Raw genomic sequence first — 27,615 nt, forward strand, 5'->3', positions numbered from 1 at the left:
AACTTTTAATCTATCATTGAAGTGAAATCTCTCCTACTCACACCAAACCCACTTGTCCAGAAAATGTTTTGACTGGGAAGTGCAAGTGTGTTGTAAAGGAGCGTTTTAGTTATCCCTTACAAATGTGGAGAAGAAGGAGAAGGGGTGTAGAAATGGGAAATACCGAGTTCATTATTGAGCGAACTGCCTACGTATCTATCTCTCGATTCTGGGGGGAGAGAAGAATCAGGTTTGACGTAGTTCATGTAAGGGGTATTTATAGTTGTTGAGCATGAAGATCTGCTTAACACGTGTATTGGCGAGTACAGATGTGTGATGGAGATCAGGGATGCGTGTATGGCTGGTGTTAGTAGGAATTCTGTAATGATGGGGAGTGGTTGTAGTAGTTCATATATTGCAGTAAGGGTTGTCCTCGTAATGATTGCATCTGGACAAAGGATGACGTCATAAGATAGAACGCTCTGCGTGAGGATGTGTGAGTTGATCTATTCTAGAGTGATCTCGTAGCTCGGGTGTGTGAGCTGATAAAGTAGGTCGCTCAGAAGGTAGTTCGGGGAACGAAGTCAGAGGTCAGTATGGTATTTCCGTTATGCTTAACACGTGTTTGATATTCCTGAATGAGAATATCAACCCCTCATATAGCCCCCTCTCAGTGGGTCGTGTTGTACATTGAAACGATCTGCTGAGAGAAAATGGTGGCGCGTGTTGAGCATGAGTGAAGAAGCGAACTGATGTGAATGGAAGTACCAATCGTGCTATGGAGGTCGATTCGTGGTGCATGACGAACTGATGTGGGGTGATAATTGGCACCTGAGCGAATATGAGCAATTGAGGAGAAAATATGCTTCCTCTGGGTGTATACGACCGGGTGTGCAGATAATATGCCGTGCTTGAAAAGAAGTACTTGCAGCTGTCAGAGGAGTGTGAGCGAGGGTCTCTGGGTACGAGTGTGCTTGTCATACCTAAAGATGTGAGGAACGCTCCCTCGACTAGTGTTGCTCCTGTTATGTCTGTTGTCTGTTTACCTCTTGGTAAGAGAGTAAAAACAATAGAACTGGTATCCTAAGCTTGCTTAGGTAGTTCGCCTTTTTGGTACAGATACAGAACGAACTGGTTTCCACGCTAGTGGTAGTTCGACAATTTCAAAAATTGTAAGAAGACCGACCTGGATTTCTGGCTAGTCCTAGCAGATCTGTGGATTTGTGAACTGGTTTCGTAAGTTTGTTCAGGCAGTTCAAATTATGGATGTTTATGGAATGCATGTCATTTGTTTATGCTTAACTACTTGTACCTATTGTTTTGTCCACAATAAATAAAGCATGTAGGGGCTAAGAAGCCTGAGAATTAGCTTGAGCAATCGTTTTGCTTGTAGAGAGCGCTCCACTCGTAGAGAGCGTTTTCACTTAGTTGATCTTAGAGTTGTTGGTCGTCAACTAGTAAGAACTGTATAGGCTATGGAGCCTAGTAGCTAGAGTGAGCGTGGTAGCTTTAGAAAGTGTGTTGCTCACGGAGAGCATGTTGCTCATTGAGAGTGTTCTCACTGAGTTGATCCTAGAGTTATAGGTTATCAACTAGTGAGAATTGGAGAGGCTATGGAGCATATGAGCTCAAGAGAGTGTGTTGCTCGCGGAGAGCGTGTTAGCTTAAGAAAACGTATTGCTCACGAAGAGTGTGTTGCTCGTAGAGAGTGTTCTCACTCAGTTGATCCTAGAGTTATAGGTCCTCAACTAGTAAGAATTGGAGAGCTATGGAGCCTATGAGCTCAAGAGAGCGTGTTAGCTTAAGAAAGGGTGTTGCTCACGGAGAGTGTGTTGCTCATAGAGTTGATCCTAGAGTTATAGGTCCTCAACTAGTGAGGATTGGAGAGGCTATGGATCCTACGAGCTCAATAGAGCGTGTTGCTCACGGAAAGTGTGTTGCTCGTAAAGAGCGTTCTCACTGAGTTGATCCTATAGTTATAAGTCCTCAACTAGTGGGAATTGGAGAGGCTATGGAGCTTATGAGCTTAAGAGAGCGTGTTGCTCGCGGAAAGGGTTCTCACTGAGTTGATCCTACAGTTGTAGGTCCTCAACTAGTGAGAATTGGAGAGGCTATGGAGCCTATGAGCTCAAGAGAGCATGTTGCTCGCGGAAAGCGTTCTCGCTGAGTTAAGCCTAGAGTTGTAGGTCATCAACTAGTAAGAATTGTAGAGACTAAGAAGCGTATTAGCTTTTTTTTACAACGTTAGAGATTTGACTCTCTAATTTGATGCAAAAGCGAACTCAAAGTTCCTTACTCACGATCTTCGCGCTCGTAAAGTTGAAGTAAGGATCGAACCAACCTAAAGGTTAGGACAACTACAAATTGGTTGTTACTCTTAGGGAACTATTGAGTAAGTTTATATTAAAACTAAGATTCTTACCTACACAAACATTAAATAAAAACATTAAGATTCGAAATATGCAACTAAAACAAAATACAATTTACTAAATAAAAGGTGGAGAGCTAATCTTCCTCATGTGAAAATAACATTTAGTTGTTGATTTTCTTTTTCATTTGATTCTTCCTAGACTCATAGACAAGCCCTAATGGAAGGAAACTTGATCCCTAACATGTATGGCTCATTTCTAAACTCATACATGTTAGCAATTGGCACCAAGCAATGACTTATCTCTAAGCTCATTCCTTGATTCCTAACTAGACACTACACCAACTATCATTTTGGGATAGGATGTAGGTCTAGTTGTTCTTCCTAACAACCTACCAAACCAACAACAATTATTTTCCCTCACATGAGTTGGATTAACTCCCCAAAAGGGAAGTTAACTCATGATCCTTGGGATAAAGGATTACAAACTAGAAGAACAAAAGAGAGAGAGAAAGAGGAAGAAGATAAACTAACTAAACTCACTTGCTTTTTATTTATTTTCTAGAAGAAAACCAAGGTTTCCTCCATTAAAACTATTACAAGCTTTTTCTTACAAAACTAAAAACTAAATAATAAGAATGACTAAGGAACTAAAATAATACAAGGTAAGGAAAAGAAGTCAAGGGAGTAAATGGAGTGTCCCCCCCTTGTTTTGTTTTCTTCTTCATTTGAGAGACATCTCATTTCCTCCCATGTGAAACATCAAACCACATTTACTTTATTTTTATCCACCACATTAAAACAAAGTGACACCTTGCCTTTTTTTACTATTAACACCTAATCTAATTAATTACATGCAAGGTGTCAACTTTGCACCAATAATTTGTCATTTTTGTCTTGACATGCTCCATGATTAATGACTCATCCAATCTTGCAGGCCCGTATAGTGGGTCCTATGTGCAGTCCAGTGGTGGTCCGATCTTTGGGCAATTTTACAACTTCCCGCCTATGCGTAGAGTTCATTGTCCTGATTTTCTGAGCAGCTCACTTGTCGCATTCAGAGTCCTGGTTCAAGAGGTAGGAGCTTTGGAAGTTTGATGCTTGATAAGAGCCCAAAATTGTAGTTTTAACCCCTTAACAATCGTACTTTTAGACCAATTATGTGAATAATAAGTAAGAGTTAATACTGATTACGTGTTTATATGCATTTCAGGCTTCAAAGTCCATTATGTGCAGAAATGTGCCACTTTAGCGAGATAAAGGAGCAAAGGTTGGTTGCTAAGGAGTTCTGTGATTAAAGGCCAAGATTCAAGAAGACAAAGCCTCTGTAAAGCCCGGTCAAAAGATGAAAAGTCAAAGTCCACGCAGGCAGAAATAGTGTACAAAGTCAACAGAATTTCCGAAGACCATATCTTTGGACTCAGACCTCGGAATTAGGCCTACCTTACGTCAAAACGACCGGCTTGGAAAGAGCTTTCCAATGGTCTAAGCCTTGGCCCAATCAGAGGAGCAAAAGTGGACGAAAAGTCTGTCGAAGTTAAATGCAGCTGAAGAGGCTTTTTTGGACTGAAAGTATTGGGTTTTGGGCCTGATTCTCTGGCCTGAAACATGGATCCAAGCTCATGCACGATTTTTGGATCTGAACATATAAAAACCAAAGCTTAGCTCTTTATTAATGGTAGGTAGTTAGGTTAGGAAGCTAATGTTAATGGAGTTTAGGGTTAGAAAAAGATAGATCTAGATCTAGTTTTGAGTTTTATCCCATTAATTAATTAGTTTTCATACCTTGTTTTAATATAGATTATTGAATCATTGTTACTTTTCATTAGATTAATAAAGTTAGTTGTTTTTGATAATCTAGCTTCATTTTCCATTAAACATCTATTGCAATTCATTGATTTAGTATTTGTCACTATTAGTTTAAATCAATTCTTACATGAGTAGTTTCCTTTTAAATTCGAACAAGCAAAGTTCAACCCTTTATACCATGTCTTGCTTGATTTGCTTGGGAAATGATAGTATAATGATATTAGAAATTTCACATCACACATTACTCTCACATTGTTCTTTGTGTCGAGTAGTTGAATTCTAATTAAGTCTTGAGGGTTTAAAAGTGGAATGAATCCTGACTCTCTTATATTACTTCATTATTGAGAGTAGGAATATTGATATAAACACGTATTTACGTAAATTGATTATTTGTGTTTACGATAGATAGTTAAAATACGTAAAATCACTTTTTATCAAATGGGCTGCCATCTTAATCTCGTTCGGACAAGAATTCAATTGCTTGAATCAAGGGGCAATCCCCATTCTCTACCCACCCACCCTTTTATTTTTTCATTCTTATTTCTTGATTTTTGAATCGCTTCAATTGTTTTAAGCATAGGGCACCATGGATTCACAGAGAAAAACACTGCGGTGAAGGTATTTCTAAATTTTCGAAATTCTGACAATTTTCAGACATAATATTTAATGTGTTGTTGATTTACTGGAATATTTTCAGATTTTTCAAAGTTGGTTTACCTTGTGAAAAAATACGATCCTTACAGTGCTGCATTTCAGTTTTCACACCATAAGTTCTTGAAAAACAGACGAGTAAGGTTACTTAGGGAGTTCTAAAAATTCTATAATTTTTACAGGAGTATCTATCCTAAGTCAGGAGTTTGTAGTTAAAATTTGACGAGTTTTTGATTTGTTTTGACCTCCTAAATAGTAGAGTGTTTCCAATGTGTTTCTTCAGTGTTGCAAACACTTAATATCTGGAACACCAGCCGATAAGGAGAGGTTGTAGAACTCCAATTGCTCTAAAGTTTTTACAGGAACAAGTAGGATCTGTCAGGAGTCTCCAGTAAAAATTTGGAAATTTTTGGCTTTGTTTTGATGGGTTAACCATTTGGTTGTTTGTATTGTGTCCGAAAACTGTTTTGCAAACTTTGCAGGGCAGTAGAGGGACTTTCATAGCTCTGATTGATCTGACATTTTACATACTACTTGATAGACATCTTAGCAAATTACTGTAAAAATTTCAAATTTTTTGGAGTAAGATAAAAGGCCTAAAATTTGAAAACCCTGAGGCGCGACCCGCGCCCAAAAGGAGCGCACCGCGCCCAAAACACTAGACATTCGAAAACCCAAAGCGCACCTGCGCCCAAACAGAGGGCACCCGCGGCCTCGAAGGAAAATTCAGCGTGAACAGCCCAATTTTCACAGGTTAGTTCAAATTTCTATTTCTTCAAGTTACTCAGTGTTTCTAACTTGTTAAATACTGCGAAGATTAGCGATATAGAAGACGCTATTTATTCAAACGCGTAAGCAAGGAGGCATTCGGTACTCCTTCTTCCACTCCTCACCTCTTACGCCGGAGGAGTTTTAATTCTAGTATAATCGGGCTTGTTTTTCGTAGAAATAAATATAACACACAGTATCTAGAATTTCACACACTACACTTGCATCAATGGCTAAAGAACAAGAGACTACCCTCTCGATTTTTTATAAAGCCCTAAACGATGGCCCTAAGTCGTTCATCGTTCTTCGGACCTATTGGGGATTTTGAATCCCCCTATTATATTTAACTTGTTACCGGTTTTCATGGTTTAGACCACGAGAAGCCTTACCCGACACATCGTAGGATAGACCAAGTTCTCACTACATTCCATCATCCTAGCGTAAGTCGGATCAAGTTAAACTTAGGGTGTTTCCTTTCACCCTAGCCGACAAAGCGGCGTCTTTGTTAAGCTGCCAAACGCCAAACTCTGTGGACTCATGGGCTCAACTTGTTCAATTGTTCATGGAACAGTTTTACCCACCATGAAGGCGGCGGATGAAATGCTTCACGGGATTCATTTCTTCCACTATAACCCTCATGAATCCTTTTAGGAGGCACGGAATCGTTTCATCGATCTTCTCATTGAATGCCGCATCATAATCTTGCGAAAGACACGCTTTGTTCGTGCTTGCTTTCTTGAGGGCTTTCACATTATCATAAGGAGGTTCTAGATATCATCATGGTAGGGGTAGTTTTCTTAGTAAAGGATCCTTGGAGGCTTATAAATTCTTAGAAGATCAATCTAAGAAGAACAACAATTGGGGAGGAAGCGATTCCTCCCGGCTCCTCTCCTCCTTCTTCTCTTGAGGTTAAACATGATCCCGAAGCTTAAAACTCTTATCGATGCCCCTCACTAAAAAGGTAGATGCCATCTCGTTCAACAACAACCCACTCCGGTCATGAACATTAACTCTACTTTCGTTGTAATGTCTATTGTAGTCTTGAGCATTCCGACTTCTATTGTCCTCTTGTCTATGCACAAACACCACCACAACCATCATACTTCAACCCGGTTAACTTTCAACATCAAGGATAAGGGAACTTAGGTGACTAGAATAGAGGTTTAGTACCCATAACCCGAACTATCAACATCAAGACATGAACGCTCAACAAGCTTTAATTCCAATACAACCATTTACAGACAAAGTAGTAGTGACCTTGTTGGAGAAACAAAATCAAATTATGCAACAAAACTCCAACTTGATGAAAGATCAGCATGATCAAAACTCTAATATGATGAAACAAACGATGCAAATGATGCAGTCTTTGTGCCAAAAGGTTATTGACATGTCTTCTAACCAAAATAATAATCAAACCGGCGTGTTTCCAAGTCAAGCAGTGCCTAATCCTAAGTTAACAAACACCGCCTTTGAAATAAAAAGTATTCATGTAATGGTAATATAAACCCAAGGGGACTACGGTGGCAAATACTACCCTTCGTTCGAGAGAGTAGTTGATAACCAAGTGACTATGCCTAAAGATCACCCCCATGAAACTATAAATGATACCATACCAAATCTTGTCATAGAAATTGAAGACCCTACACTGTAAAGGTTCCAATATGGAAACCTAGTTGGAAAGTGATAAAAGATAAAGCAACGGTTAACAAATATGTTCCCCTCATATTAGGTATAGGGATAAAACACCGCATGAACAACTAGATTTTCTGTAGAAGGTGAAGTTAAGTCTATTGAGAGTTTTGTATATCACATTAGTGCTTCCGACGATGTCGTCCCTACACTAGTACATATCCCTCTTATGGAAGAAGACAAATATCACAATTTTGACTCTTTGAACATAACTGAACTAGAGAAAGAATTTTCAACCCTGCCTTCTGACCATAGAAGAGATGGACTAAACCTCACAATAGACGAGATAGATGAATTCCTCAAAGATGGAAATGAATACCATAATTATATAGATGCGACTTCCAATCTGTAGAACAAGTCCTATGCCTTTAGAACAGCAGCGACGCCATTTTGATATTAGCTCCCCGGCAGTGGCGCCATTTTGATATTAGCTTTTTTTTACTACGTTAGAGATTTGACTCTCTAATTTGATGCAAAAGCGAACTCAAAGTTCCTTACTCACGATCTTCGCGTTCATAAAGTTGAAGTAAGGATCGAACCAACCTAAAGGTTAGGACAACTACAAATTGGTTGTTACTCTTAGGGAACTAGTGAGTAAGTTTATATTAAAACTAAGATTCTTACCTACACAAACATTAAATAAAAACATTAAGATTCGAAATATGCAACTAAAACAAAATACAATTTACTAAATAAAAGGTGGAGAGCTAATCCTCCTCATGTGAAAATAACATTTAGTTGTTGATTTGAAAAAGTTCATTTGATTCTTCCTAGACTCATAGACAAGCCCTAATGGAAGAAAACTTGATCCCTAATATGTATGGCTCATTTCTAAACTCATACATGTTAGCAATTGGAATCAAGCAATGACTTATCTCTAAGCTCATTCCTTGATTCCTAACTAAACACTACACCAACTATCATTTTGGGATTGGATGTAGGTCTAGTTGTTCTTCCTAACAACCTACCAAACCAACAACAATTATTTTCCCTCACATGAGTTGGATTAACTCCCTAAAAGGGAAGTTAGCTCATGATCCTTGGGATAAAGGATTACAAACTAGAAGAACAAAAGAGAGAGAGAAAGAGGAAGAAGATAAACTAACTAAACTCACTTGCTTTTTATTTATTTTCTAGAAGAAAACCAAGGTTTCTTCCATTAAAACTATTACAAGCTTTTTCTTACAAAACTAAAAACTAAATAATAAGAATGACTAAGGAACTAAAATAATACAAGGTAAGGAAAAGAAGTCAAGGGAGTAAATGGAGTGTCCCTTGTTTTGTTTTTTTTTCTTCATTTGAGAGACATCTCATTTCCTCCCATGTGAAACATCAAACCACATTTATTTTATTTTTATCCACCACATTAAAACAAAGTGACACCTTGCCTTTTTTTTCACTATTAACACCTAATCTAATTAATTACATGCAAGGTGTCAACTTTGCACCAATAATTTGTCATTTTTGTCTTGACATGCTCCATGATTGATGACTCATTCAATCTTGTGGGCCCGTATAGTGGGGTCATAATATGCGATCATTGGCGGTCCGATCTTTGGGCAATTTTACAACTTCCGCCCTATCGTAGAGTTTATCATACGATTGTTTGAGCAGCTCACTTGTCGATTTGAGTCATGGTTCAAGAGGTAGGAGCTTGAAGTTTGAAGTTTGATGCTTAATGCGGATTGGGAAGAATTCATATACATATCGTTCCTCGTACTTTATTGCAGGTTTAAACCATATTTCCATGTTTACTGTGAATACCTGCAAAAGTATGAAAACATATTTATTTCATGATTATTAAACACATAGTTAACCAAATTTATATGTCTCAACGGGGTTTCATAATACACTTTTGAGTGCTTATCAGGTGTCAGGACCCAAGTGAGTCTGTCTGCGCTAGTGAGCTGGCGGCTCTAGTGAGCATCCTAATTTTGAGATCGCAGTTGATAGTTAGCCTTAAATTGGCCTAACTATAGGTAGCCCCAGTTTTGGAGCTTTGATTGACCTCTAGGGTCTTGACAACAGGATCTAGGGCGACCTCTGGGATCTTGTCAACAGAAGCTGAGGCAACCTCTGGGGTCTTGACAATAGGAGCTGAGGCGACCTCTGGGGTCTTGACAAGAGGATCGGAGGCGACCTCTAGGGTCTTGCCAACAGGAGCTGGGGCGACCTCTGGGGTCTTGACAATAGGAGCGGAGGCGACCTCTAGGGTCTTGATAACAGGAGCGGAGGCGACCTCTAGGGATGCAGTTGATAGCTAGCCTTGAATTGGCGTGACTATAGTTAGCCCTAGTTTTGGAGCTTTGATTAACCTCTGGGGTCTTGACAACAGGATCTGGGGCGACCTCTGGGGTCTTGTCAACAGGAGCTGGGGCGACCTCTAGGGATCCAGTTGATAGCTAGCCTTGAATTGGTGTGACTATAGTTAGCCCCAGCTTTGGAACTAGATTGACCTGTAAAAAATGCGAGCTAACACCAAAATGTTAGTACGAACTAACAGTAGTAATTTTGGAGATGCATGGAGCATAATAACATAATTGAACATGTTTAGATGGCAATAATGAGCCCCAGTCCGGAGATGGCTGTGGCTAGCTCCCAGCCCCTAGTTTGGAGCTTGATCGACCTGTAAAGAATGTGAGCTAACACCATAGATGCGGTAGTAATTCTGGAAATGCATAGAGTATAATAACTGCATTATAGAGTCCAAGGCTCTGAATGTATCGAGCTACGTGTTGACTGGGACATGTGCTTCCATCGTACATTACAAAGCGTGGATTTGAGCTTCGAGGCTTGCCATGCTTCGTGGGCTTGAGGATTTTTGTTTATATAAAGTGGTTTCTCAAGAAATCGAGACCACAGCTACTATTTCTTTTCTCACATGTTATTTGTGTTTATTTTGAGCATGTGAATGCACTACTAGAATTCAGTGGTTGTCTTTTGAATGTACCTATCTCAATGATAATATGGAATTGTCGTAGAATAGGAACCTCCACAATGGTTCAAAATCTTAAGAATCTAATCCGGCGACGTCAACCGGATGTTATCTTTTTATTAGAAACTAAATCAAAAGAAAAGAGGATAGACAAAGTAGGTAATGAGATTAACTATAAGAGTAGGTTCTGTTTGCCTACTGTGGGGTCTAGTGATGGCTTGGCCATTTTTTGGAAGGATGGAGTTCAATTAGATATCCTGGGAGCAACACAAAATCACGTGACAGGTTTGATGCGACTTTCAATAAGAGGACTCTATCAGGTGCTGGTGCTGCCATGGAATGAGGAAGGATCTTTAGTAGCTACTGCAGTAAGGAGATTTCAGGCAAAGTCAGCTGAAGAGAGTGAATTTCTAACAACTGAAGTAGCAGTGCAGCTTGCAAAACATAGGTGGAAAATTTTGTCATCAACAACTTGAAGGCCCAAGAGTCCAGTTTAGCTTTAGTCGTTACAAAGCATAGCTAAAGCCATTATTAGAATTTCTAGTAAATTTAATTATTAATGTTTTAGTTGATTAAGAAGATATTTTAATGGAGAGGCCTATGATCTTACAAAATGAGCGTTTAGCTCATCTGATATGGGTATTCTTTCAAAATGTTCTAAGTGTATTCCTATATTATTATAATATATATATGTCAAATATTTTAGCAGAAAAAAATTAAAAAGATAAAATAAAAAAAAAAAAAAATTTACATACATATAAAATTACAACACATCATCTCTATTTATATGTACGTATTGTCCGAAGAGTTTACAGAGACAGTCTTACGCTGTTACACTAGAGCATTCATAAGCCACCTTTCAGACGAGTTTGGTACTTCAACAGCAAAGATAGCTAATGTACGAGCTACAATGTTTCACCTCTACTAACTTGAATAATTTACATGACAAAAACTAGGTCGCAAAAGAGCTACAGCAGTCAGAATTTGTTGAGATTTCCATGCCAAGAATTTATGATTTATTCTTCTCCAAAAAGTCTAATGCAGCCTTACCATCCATTCAAGCAAGAGGCTGCCATTACCTATATAGTAAAACCTGCTTCAAGCTGGACTGAATAATCACAAGATCTAAAGGAAACTGGACTTACTTTATGGAGAACAATTAGAACGCTGAAAAGCACTAGAGTGGGCACAAAAATCTGAAGTCTGAAGTGAACCATGTTAATCCAGTAAGCCCCCGGTTAAATCAGTAACAAAGGCAAAAAAATTACGAAAATGTTGCCAGTGTAAAATACCAGGTTTTAAGGATCCATATCCAAGAGACATGTTCCAGTCATCTATTAAGTTCTACAAATGATTGCATTCAAGCTACAAAGAAAAACGTAAACCAGAAACAGTAAACTCTGGTATGTATAAAGCAAATCATAACAGGTGTGGTATAGGATCATATCATTCTTTGCTTGAGATCCCATTGTGGAATGTGCAGTGACTAATGTCCTGTATATCAGGGATGATACTTGTTGGTCGTAGATAGTCATGTTATGCCTCCCTTAATGATCTCACTTTAGGGAGGGACTGTGAGGTTTACCTATATGCAAAAAAAAAAACAGGTGGGGTCTCCTTAACCCCAGCAATCTGTTCCATTTTGTATAGTGTTCCATTTAACTAGTGGTCTTGCTTAATTAGATTAAACACAAAAGACCGACAAAAGAATCTACCAACCAAGAATCCCTGACAGGTTACACATGCAAGCTAGCCAACAACAGGTCATACGTAAGCAAAATCCAGGCCAAAAAATACAATGGTCAATATGTTAGTAACTTGAAGGTGGTCACAATTACGGAGAACAAACTCCAGAAGGATAGATTCTGGGATATGGCAGTTTATCTGTGATATATACACGAAATCAAGAGCATGACTATAGAGACTAGTTAGTGTTATAATGATCAATAGTTCGTTCGTTATCTGTTCAATTCCTCACAACCCCAGAAAAATATAACCCAATTGAAGAAAGATGAACTTGTTTGAGTGACAGGTAGAATTAGAATCTAAGTAATACGCAATAACCAATCTTCTATAGGAAGTTACTAAATTTTTCCTGTTTTGCACAAGTTGCCCGACTGAGAACAAACATTTTACGCAAAACTCATCTATTCGACAAACATTGTAACTAGTGGAAATGCTATTGTTGAGTACTGAATGGTTCTTCTCATGGTCAGGAACCATTGATATAGTGTTCTACTTCTATTACTCTAGTAGTGAATCTAAGTTCTTGGAATCAAAGAAAGCAAAAAGTAAATAATGATTATTTATATAGCAACTAATAATAAGACAATAAGAACAAAACAACAATGGAGAAGGAGAAGTAAATTAACTACTTGTAGACCTGTACCAGCTTCACTCTCTGATCAACTCTCCATATTCCTTAAAACGGGACGCTCTTTGAAGTTGTAATTGTAGTAAGTGCGTTGAAATGATCAGAAGGAATGAAATCCTGAGGTAAATTAGCCCTCTTTACAATTCTCCTCATGTTGTTCTGTAAGCTCTGTTGAACTAACTGCTTTACTGCTTTTCTTTCCTCACTCATCATTTCTTCTTGATCTTCTTTTTCATCCAAACCTTGCTTCAAGTCTTGATGATTTAGTCCAGTTGAAGATGATGAAGTCCCACAAATTGGAGCAGAAACAGCTCCTCCACCCAAACACCCTCCTTTATAATTCTCTGTAACTTGCTTTCCTTTATCCACTCTTAAGCACTCCAATATTCTAGAAGCTCTCTTCTGTGCCAATGTACTACCTAAGAGTGTCAATTCCAGCAAGGACGATGCTATTCCTGCTTCAATCATTGTTTGTTGATCTCCATAAGCCTTATGTGCCATTACCATTAAAATGTAACATGCCTTCTCTTGACAACCTGGCGAATCACTCCAATTCAAAGCATCGATCAAAATAGGGAAAGCATCAGCCGTGTTGCTAATAGCTTTCCTACCTTCAGGTGTTGAAACTACATTACTAAGAATTGATAAATTCCTTTCGCTAACTTCCATTTCCCCTAGTGCGTTAAGTAGAAATGGAACAAGATCTGTTTCCAAAATCACCAATATGTTGGAAGGGAAAATAGACAGGTTGTAAATTGCTCTAAGTGCATCTTGCTTGGCTTGACCAGTAATGCCACTATTTTCAAGTGTTTTAACTAAAAATGGAATTGCCCCAGAGGTACCTATAATAGGTTTATTCGAATCAAGTGCACTCAGAGCAAGAAAATTGGCCACAATAGCTTCACACACTTGAGAACTCGGAGTACAATAATCATCAATTAGCTTCAGCATTTTATGCACAGCTCCAGCTTTAACAATCGCCGCTTTATTCCTAGAAAAATTAGTAACATAATCAGATCCAATTCAAGATCTACGAAAACTCAAAAAAATAATATAACGCAGTTTTACTCACATATCGTTTCCAATGCAAAGATTAAGTAAAGCATAAAGTGAAGCGACCTTAGAAGCAATATTAGAATGAGAAGAATCAATCATATTAACAAGAGGTGGAATAGCACCAAGCATTGCAAGAGTCGATCTAGCTTCCGAATCATCTTTAGCAAATCTTCTAACATCCAAAGCAGTATCTTCCATAACTTCCTCCATCTGTAGTCTCTTTACTACTCTTTGCAACTCTTCAAACGCTTCTAATTTTCTCTTGACCTCTTCTACCCCTACTACTACTATTACTACTTCTTCATCTGAGATTTGTGGATGGTTTAATATCTCTGACAACTTAGTTTTCTCCATTGGTGGTGGGTCCGATCTTGGCAACCCAATGTCAGAATTATTTTCTTCTTCTTCTTCTTCTTCTTCTTCAGATTCTTGTTCTTGAAGTTGACGTGAAATTCCACAGCCTATTGTGTCGTAAAATTTTCGGCGGAATGAAGCAGCTGAAAATGCAGACCATAGTTTGTTGTTGTTGTGACGGTGACACGTGGCCATTTTTGGTTGTTGTTTAGAGTTTAGAAAAAGACCGACAACGGCCTACATTGCAAAGAAAGGAATAGAAATAGAAAGAGAGTTTGTAAATTAGGTGTGAGGGTTTTAAGTGTGGACTAATTTGGTAGAGAAGAAAAGGATGGGGGAGCTTCTTAAAGAAGGCGTAGGGCGAGGAATAGACTATTTGGTTATGGGGAGGTGTGTAAAGTAGTTTATTATTATTTTTGCTCGACTAGAGTCTCGCTCTTTACCTCATTAATTATTAACCGTACCGCTCTACCCGTGCTCCAGAGATGATGGCAATAAGTGAGATAACATATGAGCTGCTCATTTTCTTTGGTGATTCCATTGGGCACTCATCAAATTGGATTGGGCAACCCCTCAAAAAAGAAGAAATTTTACAAATTTGCCATATTACAAATTTGCCATAAAGCCCAAGCCCAAAGAACCAATTCAACCGGTATTGCCAAAACGAACCCTCCGGCCGCGTTCGTTTTTCTATTCAAACGACACGATTATGAGATGGTGTACACTCAAACGACTTGGCGAAAAGTTTTGTTTACACTCAGCGGCGTGGTCTTGTCGTTTGAGTGTAAATGAAAAACGCACATGACCATGTCGTTTAAGTGAAAACGTAAACGACTTCGCCAAGTCGTTTGAGTGTACACTCGACGACATTTATGAAATCGTTTGAGTGTTACTCACACTAACATTGAAACTACGCGGCCATGTAGTTTGAGTGTATTAATCGAAACTACGCTGCCATGTCGTTTGAGTGTACACTCAAACTACGCGGCCATGTAGTTTGAGTGTACATCGAAACTACGCGGCCATGTCGTTTGAGTGTGCACTCAAACTACATGACCAAGTCGTTGAGTGTACACTCAAACTACATGGCAGCGTAGTTTCAGTGTTACTCACACTAACACTCAAACTACGTGCCATGTCGGTTTGAGTGTACGCGAAAACTACGCGGTCATGTCGTTTGAGTGTACACTCAAACTACATGACCGCGTAGTTTCGATGTACACTCAAACTACATGGCAGCGTAGTTTCGGTGTTAGTGTGAGTAACACTTCAAACGACTTTGTTCCATATCGTTTGAGTATACACTCAAACGACTTGGCCATCTAGTTTGAGTGTAACTCAAACTCAAATTAACACTCAAACGACATGGTCATGTCGATGCGAAAGTGTACACTCAAACGACTTGGACATGTAATTTGAGTTTACACTCAAAGCGACTTGGTCGCGTGTTTGAGTGTACACTCAAACGACGTGAGACACACTCAAACGATTCCAAATGCACTCAAACGATTTCAATTGAATTAGAAAAATTGAAATCCGATTTAAAAATTGGGTTAGAAACAACACAATTACATCAATAAAACTACATGCACTCTACACTCTTTTATCCGTTATGACATAGTATCTTTATAACCAAGTTAAAACATGTAATCAAACATGCTATAAAATCTAAAATAATAATTTGTTTTATATCTAAACTTGTTATTATTATTATTTTTTCAATTGTGAATCATAAACTAGTTTGGGGTTTAGAGTTCAGAGTTCAAGGTTTAGAAATTTCGTACCAACATATTTCACTTAATTATTTGAAATAATAATTTGTTTTATATCTAAACTTGTTATTTTTTATTTTATTTTTAAAATTGTGAATCATAAAACTAGGTTGAGATTTAGGGTTTAGGGTTTAGAGTTATTTACAAATTTCGTGCTAACAAATTTTACTTAATTATTCAAAATAATAATTTGTTTTATTTATAAACTTATTATTTTTTATTTTCTTTTTCAAATTTTGAATCATAATCTAGTTTGGGGGTTTGGGGTTTGGGTTTAGGGTTTAGGGTTTAGGGTTTACAAATTTCGTACCGACATAAAAAAAAATTTAATTTCAAACATATTTCACTAAATTATCCAAATCTAAAATAATAATCATGTTTTATATCTAAACTTGTTATTTTCCATTTTTTTTTTATTCAATTGTAAATAATAAACTAGTTTGGGGTGTTTACAAATATATTTCACTCAATTATTCAAATATATCAAAATTTCAAATATATATAGAATACTCATTCTTTCGGTTTAGAGTTTAGGGTTTTACATAGAATACTCAGTTTTCTCTACATACTCAAGTTTCTCTACACACTCAAGTTTCTCTAAATGGAACATGAAGATGATGAAGAAGTATTTGAGGTAATGTTTGATGTACAACAACAAATTAGAGAAGAACAACAAATTAGAGAAGGAGAAAATAGAAGATATGTTGAAAGTGAAGAAGTGGAACAAAATGTTGAAGGTCAAGGTAAAGAATTTGAAGATGCGACAAGTCGAGCAAATGAAATTCCGAGAAATCGTCGACGACAAAATGCAAACCTAAATAATGAGGTAACACTTGATTAAAATGAATACAAAACACTTGATTGATTGAATGAATGAATGAATGGATGCAAAATGAATGAATGCAAAACCCGAGCCCAAACGACATGGCTGGGTCGTTTGGTAACACTATCAAACGACATGGGCCTGTAGTTTGAGAACACTACGGAACGACATGGCGGTGTAGTTTGAGAACACTACGGAACGACATACATCGGTCGTTTCATTACACTACTGAGAACTACATGGCGGTCGTTTCATTACACTATAGAACTACATGTAAAGGTCGTTTGGACTCTTGATGAAACTACATGGTCGGGTCGTTTGAAACTAAATGCATTGTTTGAGACTCTTGTTTTATTTTCTATATGTAGAATTCTTTTGCCGCTATCAGGAACCGATCTTACGCAAACTCGAATGATGTGGATTGTCAACCGATTTTAAGTGATACAATGAAATTTTTACTCTGAAGAGGTATGATTGAGTAGGCATTGATTTCATTTTTTTTTAATTTTCTAAATATAATTTTATTAGTGTATTAATAATAGTTGTTGTTTTTATGTGTTTAGGTCTTTCATACACGAAGCGAGGCAATCGATTGGGCAACCGCTAGAGGAAGACAAGTTAATGTTGTTGTGGTCATTGAAAAGTCTGAGTGTGCCAAAGGAAACCGAGTAGCAAGATTGAATTTGGCTTGTGAGTGCTTTCGGGTGTGTATCGGGTCACACAAGAAGGAAGGCTAAGAGAAGGCTAATAAGAGAAGGTCGGGAACCAAGAAATCGGGATGTCCATTTAAGTTAAAAGGTATTTTCAACGCGACCGCCGATAGTTGGAAAATTGTCGCTCTTAATGGTGTTCACAACCATCCATTGGCGAACCCTTGAAGGACATGCATTTGCTACTCGACTAACCGCTCCGAGTTCGAAAGTATTTGTCGAGATGAGTAAGTGTGGAATAAAACCTAAACAAATATTGGATTCCATCAAGAATAGGTATCATGATAACATCTCTAGTATATCCTAAGTCTACACCGCGCAAGGCGAAAGGTGAGGAAATGGATATGAGCGGTCTCACACAATTACAGAGATTTGCGTGAGTTGTTAGCAAAAGAACATTATTTTGAGGAGTTGAGACGGGGATGAGAATACCGAGGGAGATAACGGATTGTTATGGGCCCATCCGGAAGGTGTTAAGTTGGCTCGGACTTTTCCAACATTTTTTCATGTTAGACGCTACCTACAAAACTACAAGTATCGGTGGCCTTTCAGATGCGGTTTGTTGGGGTGACTTCAACATGGAAATCTTTCACCGTGTGTCGTCTTGCTTCATCAAAAACAAAATCGACTATGAGTGGGCCCTGCATCATTTTAGTGGCTTGCTTGGTGACATAAGTCCATACGTGATCGCGGTTCCGGGGACTTAGCCTTGATGAGTGCACCGAGAAGTTTTTCCTAACGCACACAAGCATCTATGTAGATGGCATATCGCTACGCGTCGTCCTTTCAAAATGTTACGATATTTTTCCAACTACTGAACTTGTAGAAGGCCCAGTTCGTGGAACACCAGAGTCAAATCGAAGACGAGGTTATTTTCCAGTAGATGGGATGCTTTGGAAAAATATTACGGGGTTGAGTACTCAATTTTGTTTGTTATTTGCGAGAGACTTGGTTTCCTCCTCGGGATCGATTCGTATGTTGTTGGACCGACCAACACATTCACTTTGGGAGTACAACGACCAATAGAGTTGAAGGGTCTCATGCTCGTGAAGCGTGTACTAGGAAATGCAAACCGTCATGATTTTTGAGTATGTTTAGCTTAATCCACCCGATTCTAGAGATCCGGATGTCCGAAATTAGAGCTACCTTCGAGAGAAGTATGATTGTAACTTCAGCACCACCACCGGATTCCTTTGTTTCGCGTGAACTCGGAGGCCTTGTCTCACGCAAGTGTTTAGACTTGTTATTTGAAGAAATAGATACCCGCGTAAAAGCGTGTTAAAGATGGAGAGATAAGGTGTTGGTGTTATTTGCGCACGAGCCATGGACCGCCATGTGCTCATGAATTAATTGAGTTTGAAGAGCAAGAGCGGTCCATCCCTTTGATCGCTATCGACCCTTTGGAAAACATTGTCCGCTTCTCCCAATGTGCCGGTGGGTGTTGGTCCCGATGTTGCACCTTCGATGGACTTGTTCATGAATAGGTTTGCAATGGTTTTAAGAAGAAGAGCGAGAGGGTTATGATTAGGAAGCTTATGGAGATTGCCGTATCGAAAGTACATGGCTAGTACCGCCTTGTGAGGAAGCAAAACCAAAGGTCGGCCGAAGGTAGCTGCAGAAAGAAAAGCTTCAAACTGGAGATGATAACTCTTCAAAGCGAGATCCATCTCATTTTGAACATTCTCAACGTGACCATGAAGAGTGGGTCGTCCACAACCAAACATTACGCCCACCCAAAACATCCACACTACACCAAGAAAGAAGTCTTCTCCAAAACTACCAACCCAAAACATCCACACCACACCAACAAAAATAAGCCTTCTCCAAAACACCAAAACAACCACACCAAGAAATAAACCTTCTCCCAAAACACCAAAACAACCACACCATTTAAATAAGCCTTCTCCCAAAACGGTACACCATTTAAATGTGAGAGATGGCTTAGACTTTGGAAAGACGAAGGGTCCTAAGGATTACGGGTTGGATATTCCGAAGAAATGCATAAATACATTGTTAGAGTCCATGACCTTGGTGGATGGCAACTGCGGTTATAGAGCTTTCGCATTGCATTAGGAAGAAGTCAAGAAGAATGGCCACGGATGAGAAGAGAGTTGTACGAAGAGCTTATCGACAACCTCCCCTTTATTGTACTTTGTACAATCAAAGTGAGGTTTTATATTCGATGAAGGAAATCCTACATGAAGAAGGTTACGCGACCCTTAAATAAGTGGATGAGCATGCCTTTTCTTTGGATACTTATTTGCTTCAAGATTTAATGTTGTCCTTATGCATTTAGGAGCTCGTCGGTGCTTCCTTCTCATCTCATGCGAGAACCCAAGCAAATCTCGAGAGAGTGACCCAAGTGTTGGGTAAGCATATGTTGGTGGAAATCATTTTGTCAATGTTGAACTTGTTGAAGATTGTCCGGTTCCTCGAAGAATCGCCAATGGCTTAGAGCTCGATATGATATTGCTGAAAGTTGGAATTTGGCCTTGAGTAGAAGGGCAATTGCAATTTATGGCATTGAACATTCCCAATTTAATATGGGAAAATGAGCTCGTTGAAGACCCAACAAAGATACATGTTATCGACTAAGTTGTTTGTATGTTGTCGATATGATATTTTGATGTAATTTGTATTTTGATGTAATTTGGAACAAGTGTAATTTGATTTGATTTTTATGTTATCAATGTTAGGGCTTTTATTTGATTTGATTTGGAAATCGAGTAATCGACTAAGTTGATTCGGACGGCAAATTTTGAAATCGAGCGATCGACTAAGTGATATATTGATATAATTTGATATTTTGATGTAATTTGGAACAAATGTAATTTTATTTTATTTTTTGTTATTTGGAAATAATGTTAGGGCTTTTATTTGATTTGATTTGGAAATCAAGTGATCGATTAAGTTGATTCGACGGCAATCGAAAGTGATTTGGAAATAGAGCGATCGACTAAGTTGATTCGACGCGTCAATCGAAAGTGATTTTGAAATCGAATGATCGACTAAGTTGATTCGGATGGCAATTGAGTGATCGACTAGTTGATTCGGACCGCAATCGAATGATTTGAAATAACGTTCGTATGTTGTCAATAATGACCGAAACTACACGGTGAAGTCGTTTGGCTTTTAATACAAAAGCGTTTGGTCTAAAGACCAAACGTGATCGCGTTTGGTCTAAAGACCAAACGATGTGGTCATGTCGTTGGTCTTTAGACCAAACGATGTGCATGGGTCGTTTGAGATTTAAAGTGACCGATCTGCCGTGGTCGTTTGGTATAAAGGGAAAACGATCTGCTGAGGTCGTTTGGCCTTTATGCCAAACGATGTGGCTGGGTCGTTTGGAAGAAAAAAATTTCAAAATTCGTTTTGTTTTTACAACACTTTCATATTCATCAAATTCCACTTTTCATCAGATATCAAACATTCAAACATTAAACCATACATCAATACATCAAATTCCATATTCATCAGATATCAAACATTCATCCATACATAAAATTCCATTCATACATTAAACCCTAAACTGAAACAAATTACATTCAAACATTAAACCCTAAACCCTAAACATTAAATTCCATTCAAACATTCATGCAAACATCATATCCATCAATGTATGAATTACATCCATCAAACTAAACTACAAAGTTACAAACACATTCTACAAACCCTAAACTGAAACAAACAAATCAACTATAGCCACCAATGTATTTGCACCTAGTCAAGTTATGCGCTGTTCGAAGGAGGACCTTGCTTCCTCGGCATATCATTCCCACCAATTGCGGACCTCTCTCTAGCAAACGACTGGTTTCATCGATGACGCCGCTTCATCGAAAAAAGAAAAATCAAGATAAGTTACCAATCGAATGCAAAAATCACGGTTTAGAGAAAACTCAATTAAAAATCACAATACTTACAATCGGTGAACGGTTAGGCGTTGTTCCGGGGAGGGATGAATCGGAAGAAGCTCGGGGTTCACCAAAACTACATGAGAATTCCTCGCATACCAAGTCATGTAGTTTTGATGACACTCCCATGGATAAGGCGAAATAGGTCCTCGGTTGCAGAGTTGAATCACGTGATTTCTGCCACGACTCGGTAAAAGTGGCCCAATATTGGTCGGCTCACCTCATACCAGCGTCCCCGCCAGTTCTTGTTCTCCAATTTGGCATTGGAGGATCTTTAGGTACAAGTTGCACGTGACCTTAACCGACGCGACCACCCTTGCGGCGTAAAGCTCGACAATGTTGAAAAAACATAGCAATCCCTCAAAAATGCAATGTCATCGATCGGGTTTGTATCTCGATATTTTTGTAGGGATGCCAAACAACACGAAACAAAATCAAATGTGTCATTAACAACTCTAATGATCAATTACTAAAAAATAAATATAAACAAACTTAAATACCAAATTGTCATTGAATTTAATACTTACATTGAACTCATTCAAATCATCAATTATCGCCGATAAACTGCAATGCATACGTTGTGTCGTAATAGTGTGGAGCGATTGGGATGTGTCTATGAGCACGCCGGGTGAGACGAGATATAGTTGAAATTTGGGGACTGTCATGAATACCGGAAAATACTCATAGATCCATGCCTAGATATACACAAATAGTTAACATATTGATAGAGTAATAAAATTAACATTAAAAAATAAACTCTAAAATACTCAAATTTTACGTAGAAGAGTCATATAGCCTGTAACCCCTTTCACCTTCGCAGACATGTGGCAGCCCGAGACCTCTATATAAAAACGCCAAAATTGTCGCACCCCATGCATACTCTTCTATCTCATGAATTTCAACAACGGCCTCGAGATAACATATAGGCACTCCAGTCCCGGACTTGTCAAGAAAACGGCACATCCAAAGAAAAACAGAATAAAAGCTCTAAATCCGTTGAACATCCCGGAAACTTCGAGGCCTTCTCTACCACATTTCAGCGTCACATATAGGGCTATCATGAATCTTGTTCGCAAAATGCTTCCGGATGAATTCTAGCCTTACTTTTGAAGTGAACACTCGCTAGCTTCCATCTCCGCCCTAATCAAATCAATAGGGAGCCCTGCACCAAGATGTAAAGAGATTTATCGATTGTTGTAAGTTCACTCATCGTCCCTTTGCGCTTCTTCCTCTAATGTGACTCCACAGATTTGGACAACATCGTCCAAAGTCACGATCATCTCCTTAACTGGCATATGGAAGGTGTTGGTCTCCCGGATGCCATCTCTCCCAAACGCCGAGATCAATGGTGGATCCATATGCTCGTGATAACCTTCCACGAGATCAAACAACCCGATCCTTATTTTGCACGGCAAATCTGGGAGACCTTTCACATTCATTTTGAAATTCCATTGGGATGGGATTCGCTAAGTGTGAAACACACTTCATTCTCGCGATCCTCCTGAAACAACCGAGCACGCATTAGATATATATGAACAGAAACAAAATATTTTGTAAAAGAAAATCAAAGTACACAAGAAAAACAAAATATTACCCTTCTCTCCCAAACATCGCGAGCGACATGCACCGCATAGTCATACAACAACTCTGACTCATACGGGCCTCCCCCATACACACCTCTTTGAAACTCCAAATCATCATTGGATTTTCTTACGAAATCCAATACCGGAGGTGCTTCTTCCACTGGTGGTACGTCTTCTACCACATATTCTTCAACATCATCATCCTGCTCATCCTCCTCCTCACTCTCCTCCTCACTCTCCTCCTCACTCTCACTCTCCTCTTCTACTATACTCTTCCCTTTGTCTAAACCTACATCTAAACCTACATCTAAACCTACATCTAAACCTACATTAATATCACTATCTACACTATCTACACTATCTTCACTAAACTTAATCAACCTCGGGGAACCTCAAGAACCTCTTTTTCCAAATGGTCCCTCTACGCTACCGATCGCGGTTAAGCCGTCTCGCCTCTATGTCTTTTTCTTCCAACTGCATCACCGCTAGAGGAACCGCCACCAAACAATTTCTTAACACCCTTTAATGTAGTTTTCGCTACATTCTTCACATTCTTTGATCGAGGACCCATCGCTACAAAGAAAAATAAAACAAGTATTAGTAAACCATATTTAAATAAACAATGTACAAAGAAAACCACTAGAAAAAAGAGATCATCTCTCACCAGTAAAACTAATAGACTTATAAGCTTGCTATGATAACTCCAAGTATATATGAAGAAATAGAATGAGGTGTTACGCTTATCCAAATTCTATCGATTTTGGGAAGAGTTTCCTTTGTTTGGTCAACATTTAGTATACTTAAACTCGTCATAACACGGAAATCAATAATAACATCCTTCCAACAACCATATGTACATATAACCTAACTTTTACACGACAATTGCAAAATGTATATATATACAAGCTGTTTTGTGTATGAACCGGTCATTTATGTACATCAAGTATTACAACAAAATAACTGGACTCTCTCTACAACAAAATGAACTTGACTCTGTCCCTCGTCAAGCATAGGGGAAACCACCCAAAAAAACCACCTTGATAACATACATTCAGTAAGTTTGAAAACCAAAGAAAGCTTCTCACCTATAATGCTTTACCGCTTCAGTTTTGTTCCCCTGTATCCAGACCTTAAGCAAGTACTCGTAAAAGCTGCATGTGATCAAGGTCATTACTCATTAGCCAAGACTCAGGAACATAAGCAGTATGAATTTAAACCAAAGTAGACCTACCATCATGTTTAGATCGACCAAATAAGAATTTTATATATTACAATATAAGATACTCATTAAACCGAAGTAGGATACACGTACAATTACTTGTCTAACACGTTGCACAAAGAAAATGTAAAGTGAAGATGCACAACAAACAAGATAAGAAGTTTGCTTATGTAAAAACTGCATTGCTCATGTAAAATACAGTTTTCTGAGAGGGGGTCTTTGTAACTTCGGGATAAGCTCCACCACGGATCACATTGCATGAATGAAATCCTTCATCATTCATTGCATGCACTAACGGGTGGAAATTCAAGAGGTTTGGCACCACATTCTACTATCTCCCTTCCTACACCTTCTATTTCATTTATAAACTCTTGTCCATCATAGCAGATATACATAGCATTATGATATTATTTTCCATCCGCAATGATTGATTTCTTCCCTATCTTGACCAAAGTATTTCAAAAACATTCCACAGATCTTCCAATCAAATAAAGAGAGAGAGAGAGACAACAACATCAACTAGGGAGGAGTATAGTTACATAGAAGTAGCTGCATAATTAAACCCAGTTCTTCTAGAAAGAGTTTGAGAAAAAATCATTAAATTAGTGATGGTTGTAAGTTGCCATGATTCATTGGGATTTGAATTCCTTAGGGGATTAAAGGGTAACATGTAATAACAAATAAAAACACATGGGAATGGATTAGGAATTCAAATGCCTCCTTCCAAGTAGAAATTTTTCACACGAGGCATTGGTGAATTAGAGAAATGAAGAGGGTACCCCCTTCTTCTCCAGAATCTTGTTTGGAAAGGATCCTTCCTCCAAAAAAATTTCGTGTCTCATACGTGCTCTGTATGACCAATATGATAAATCAATCGATTATTTCTTCAACCAACCATTTTAGGTGTTACAAATATATAGTCTTATTCGATGGGTGCTACTCTTTGATTCTCTCCTCTTTTTCTTCTGTCATTTCTTGTCAAGAAAGCGTAGATTCTTTGAAAGCAACAAGTAACAATACTAAGCATAAAACCAACATATATGTAGATTAACAGTCCAACTAAAACCACATACAAGTACGCTGGGGGCTCTAATCTAGTTGAATCAAGCGTCGGCCTGACTTCTTATTACATACGAGGTTATATATTCATCTAGTCAATCGTAGCGTAGGCATTGATAATTTGGTATGCTAACAGAGCGATCTTTGAAACAACATGAACATGGGCGGGAATGGCAAAGTTCATAAAGATTAGATGAGATAATATTAGATCTTGTTGGATAAGCATCAAAGATACCACCTTAAAAGACTTGATTGCTAAAACCATGTGGTACATTGTTCTTCTCCGGATAGATCACATATTTGATCGTTTTCATCTGATTTCCTATTGTTTTTATCTTTTTCATCCCGATCTCTTTCTTCCCTTTCCTTTTTCGTTTCAACCTAAGTAAGTTTGACGCGCTGGTACCTGTATCTTTATAACCTTTAATCAGTCCATGTGTCATATCCGACACGGAACTTTTCTTTCTTTTACTTCTTAAACCTACCCATGGAGTGTCGATGTTAAATAGGTTTCGCTTCAAGCACCTACATCTATGAAACAAGCAACAAAAAGAAGAGCACACTAGAGCACTCTGGTTTTCCTAACTCGTAATCCAAATAAATAAGGGTAATCAGATCTTGCCTTGAGGCTTTTCGCCGATCTTTCCGGCATATTTTCAGCACGGAATAAGTGTATCCTTCCATCGGGGGCCAGCAACTTAGAGATATCTCAACTCAACACACCACCCACCCTTGCGGAAAGTGCATTTCTTTTCGACATGTTAACCTGCACCGATTCCCCGATGTCGACTACAAATCTCGTTCGATTTCCCCTTTGATCCAATGCCTACTACTACACCTATCATAAAGGAATCTAACAAGATACATGGCTGGCAGGTGACATATCAAGGTTTAATTGTCAGGGGAAGAAGAAAAGGAAGGAAAGCGAGATCGAAGTTTCTCAATTTTAATTTGAGTTTTTCGCCAAGTAGCAACTTGAAGATGTAAAAATGAAAAAGAAGAAAAAGAGATATTAGAACCTTTGGGTGTCTCATAATTGTGGAAGATGACTGTGAATATGGTGGAGCTTGTAGGTGCCAACTAGCAAAGTTGGTAAAACTAAACCAACTTATTGTAACACGTTGAACGTGTTTAACTAAAGTCTAAAAACTGGAGTAAGAGATTAGCTCATACGAGAGATCATGAATCAAACTATCAAAGTACCCAAAAAGAATTGAATTTTAGATGCCACTGTGGAACACTAGGAACAAAATATCAATAATTGTAAAAGTTAGAAAAGGATTCAGACAACACACAGGAAAGGGAAAATATATTTTTTTGGGTAGCTAAAATAGGAAAGTGTTTGTTGCTTCGTCTATGGTGAAGGTCGTCCTTCATTTTAGCAAAGAGACTCCTCGATGTTGCATCATAATACCCTTTAAGGTCTTCCACTATTAATTCCCAAAAATACGTAGTGATATTCTGATGCCTCTAGTGTCCAACTTCACCATAATGTTAAACCAATCCATACGATAATAGGCAGGGGAAACCGAAGAGTAGTAATGTAGTGCTCTGTTGGGCAGAAACCCAATATCACCCAAGAACTCTAGACCAAAAATTTGAGTTACAAATAAGTTGTCAGTTCTTGGGCAGGACTGGACTGCTAACCCAACAGGAATAGGAAGCAAGATATCGTCATCTAGTGTTAGGACGAAGTCTACATGGCCTGGAACTTGAAGCACCATTGCATCGATTTATGATTTCATTTAGAAATGTTGCATGACATCCTTGGTCAAATTAAATAAGGTGGAACGACAACTTTTGGTCAGCTCAATCCTACATTTCAATAACCTCAACCTAAATTACCCGTCGGGAGCAGAGACAATAAAACCCATCAAGGAGGCCGGGTTTGCTAAAACAGAGGAAAACCTTTCGTCACCAATGGAGTGCCAACACTATTTCATTCATTGGGTTATCCATTACACAAACCAAATGATAATATCACATGCAGGTGTTTTCAATAATTTCTTTGAAACAACTCAAACAAGAAAATTTTTCTTCAATGATCTGGACATGACTTATAATTGGAGGGGAAATAATAAAAAAAAAAAGAGAAACTTACAGCTTTCTCACGAGGTCAGGTTCGACATGAAGAACTCGCAGAAATTGTACACATATGCTTCACATATTGTGGCAAATGATTGAAGAACTCGCAGAGATTGAAACAAACCCAGTCGAAGTCATGAAATGATCGTGACAATCCTCACAAACAAACCCAGTCGAGTTGCAAACTCGAGTTGTTGGAGATTTGTTGTTGTTTTGGCCAAAACAACAACCGTTCTTAATTCGAATTGTTGGAGATTTGTTGGAGAAACTCGAATCGGGATTGTTGGAGATTTGTTTGAGATTTGAAATTCGAATTTAGGGTTAGGGTTCGAAGGGTTTGGGCGAAAGAGACGACCGGTAATGGTAGGTTGTTGCCGGTTTCGATTTGGTGGGGGGGTGTATTGGGCTTTATTGCTTGGGCTTTGTTGTTTGGGCTTGGGCGGAGGCTGCCCGATCTAATATAAGTGGCG

The 27,615-nt window shown here is 38.5% G+C and overlaps 1 protein-coding gene and 1 long non-coding RNA gene across 2 annotated transcripts; both read right to left on the reverse strand.

Moving 5' to 3' along the window:
• Positions 1-12,491: 12,491 nt before the first annotated feature.
• Positions 12,492-14,457, reverse strand: LOC147509875 (U-box domain-containing protein 45-like). The gene is made up of 2 exons (XM_086602041.1): positions 13,646-14,457; positions 12,492-13,564 (listed from the first exon to the last, which is right to left on the reverse strand). The coding sequence occupies exons 1-2, from the start codon at positions 14,176-14,178 to the stop codon at positions 12,622-12,624; spliced, it is 1,476 nt and encodes a 491-aa protein (XP_086458167.1). The 5' UTR covers positions 14,179-14,457; the 3' UTR covers positions 12,492-12,621.
• Positions 14,458-23,235: 8,778 nt separating this feature from the next.
• LOC147509876 (uncharacterized) lies at positions 23,236-27,277 on the reverse strand. The gene is made up of 3 exons (XR_015216664.1): positions 27,162-27,277; positions 23,868-23,933; positions 23,236-23,355 (listed from the first exon to the last, which is right to left on the reverse strand). It is a non-coding gene; the product is annotated as an uncharacterized LOC147509876 (long non-coding RNA).
• Between the last annotated feature and the right edge of the window lie 338 nt (positions 27,278-27,615).

The sequence above is a fragment of the Coptis chinensis genome, chromosome 3, assembly GCF_015680905.1.
Source record: "Coptis chinensis isolate HL-2020 chromosome 3, ASM1568090v1, whole genome shotgun sequence".
Taxonomy (NCBI): Eukaryota; Viridiplantae; Streptophyta; class Magnoliopsida; order Ranunculales; family Ranunculaceae; genus Coptis; species Coptis chinensis.

Excerpts from the sequence above, each read along its gene's own strand:
- LOC147509875 (XM_086602041.1), bottom strand. The coding sequence starts at position 14,178 with ATGGCCACGTGTCACCGTCACAACAACAACAAACTATGGTCTGCATTT. Across the intron at positions 13,565-13,645 it reads CTTTGCATTGGAAACGATAT|GAATAAAGCGGCGATTGTTA; the intron begins GTGAGTAAAACT and ends TAATTTTTCTAG.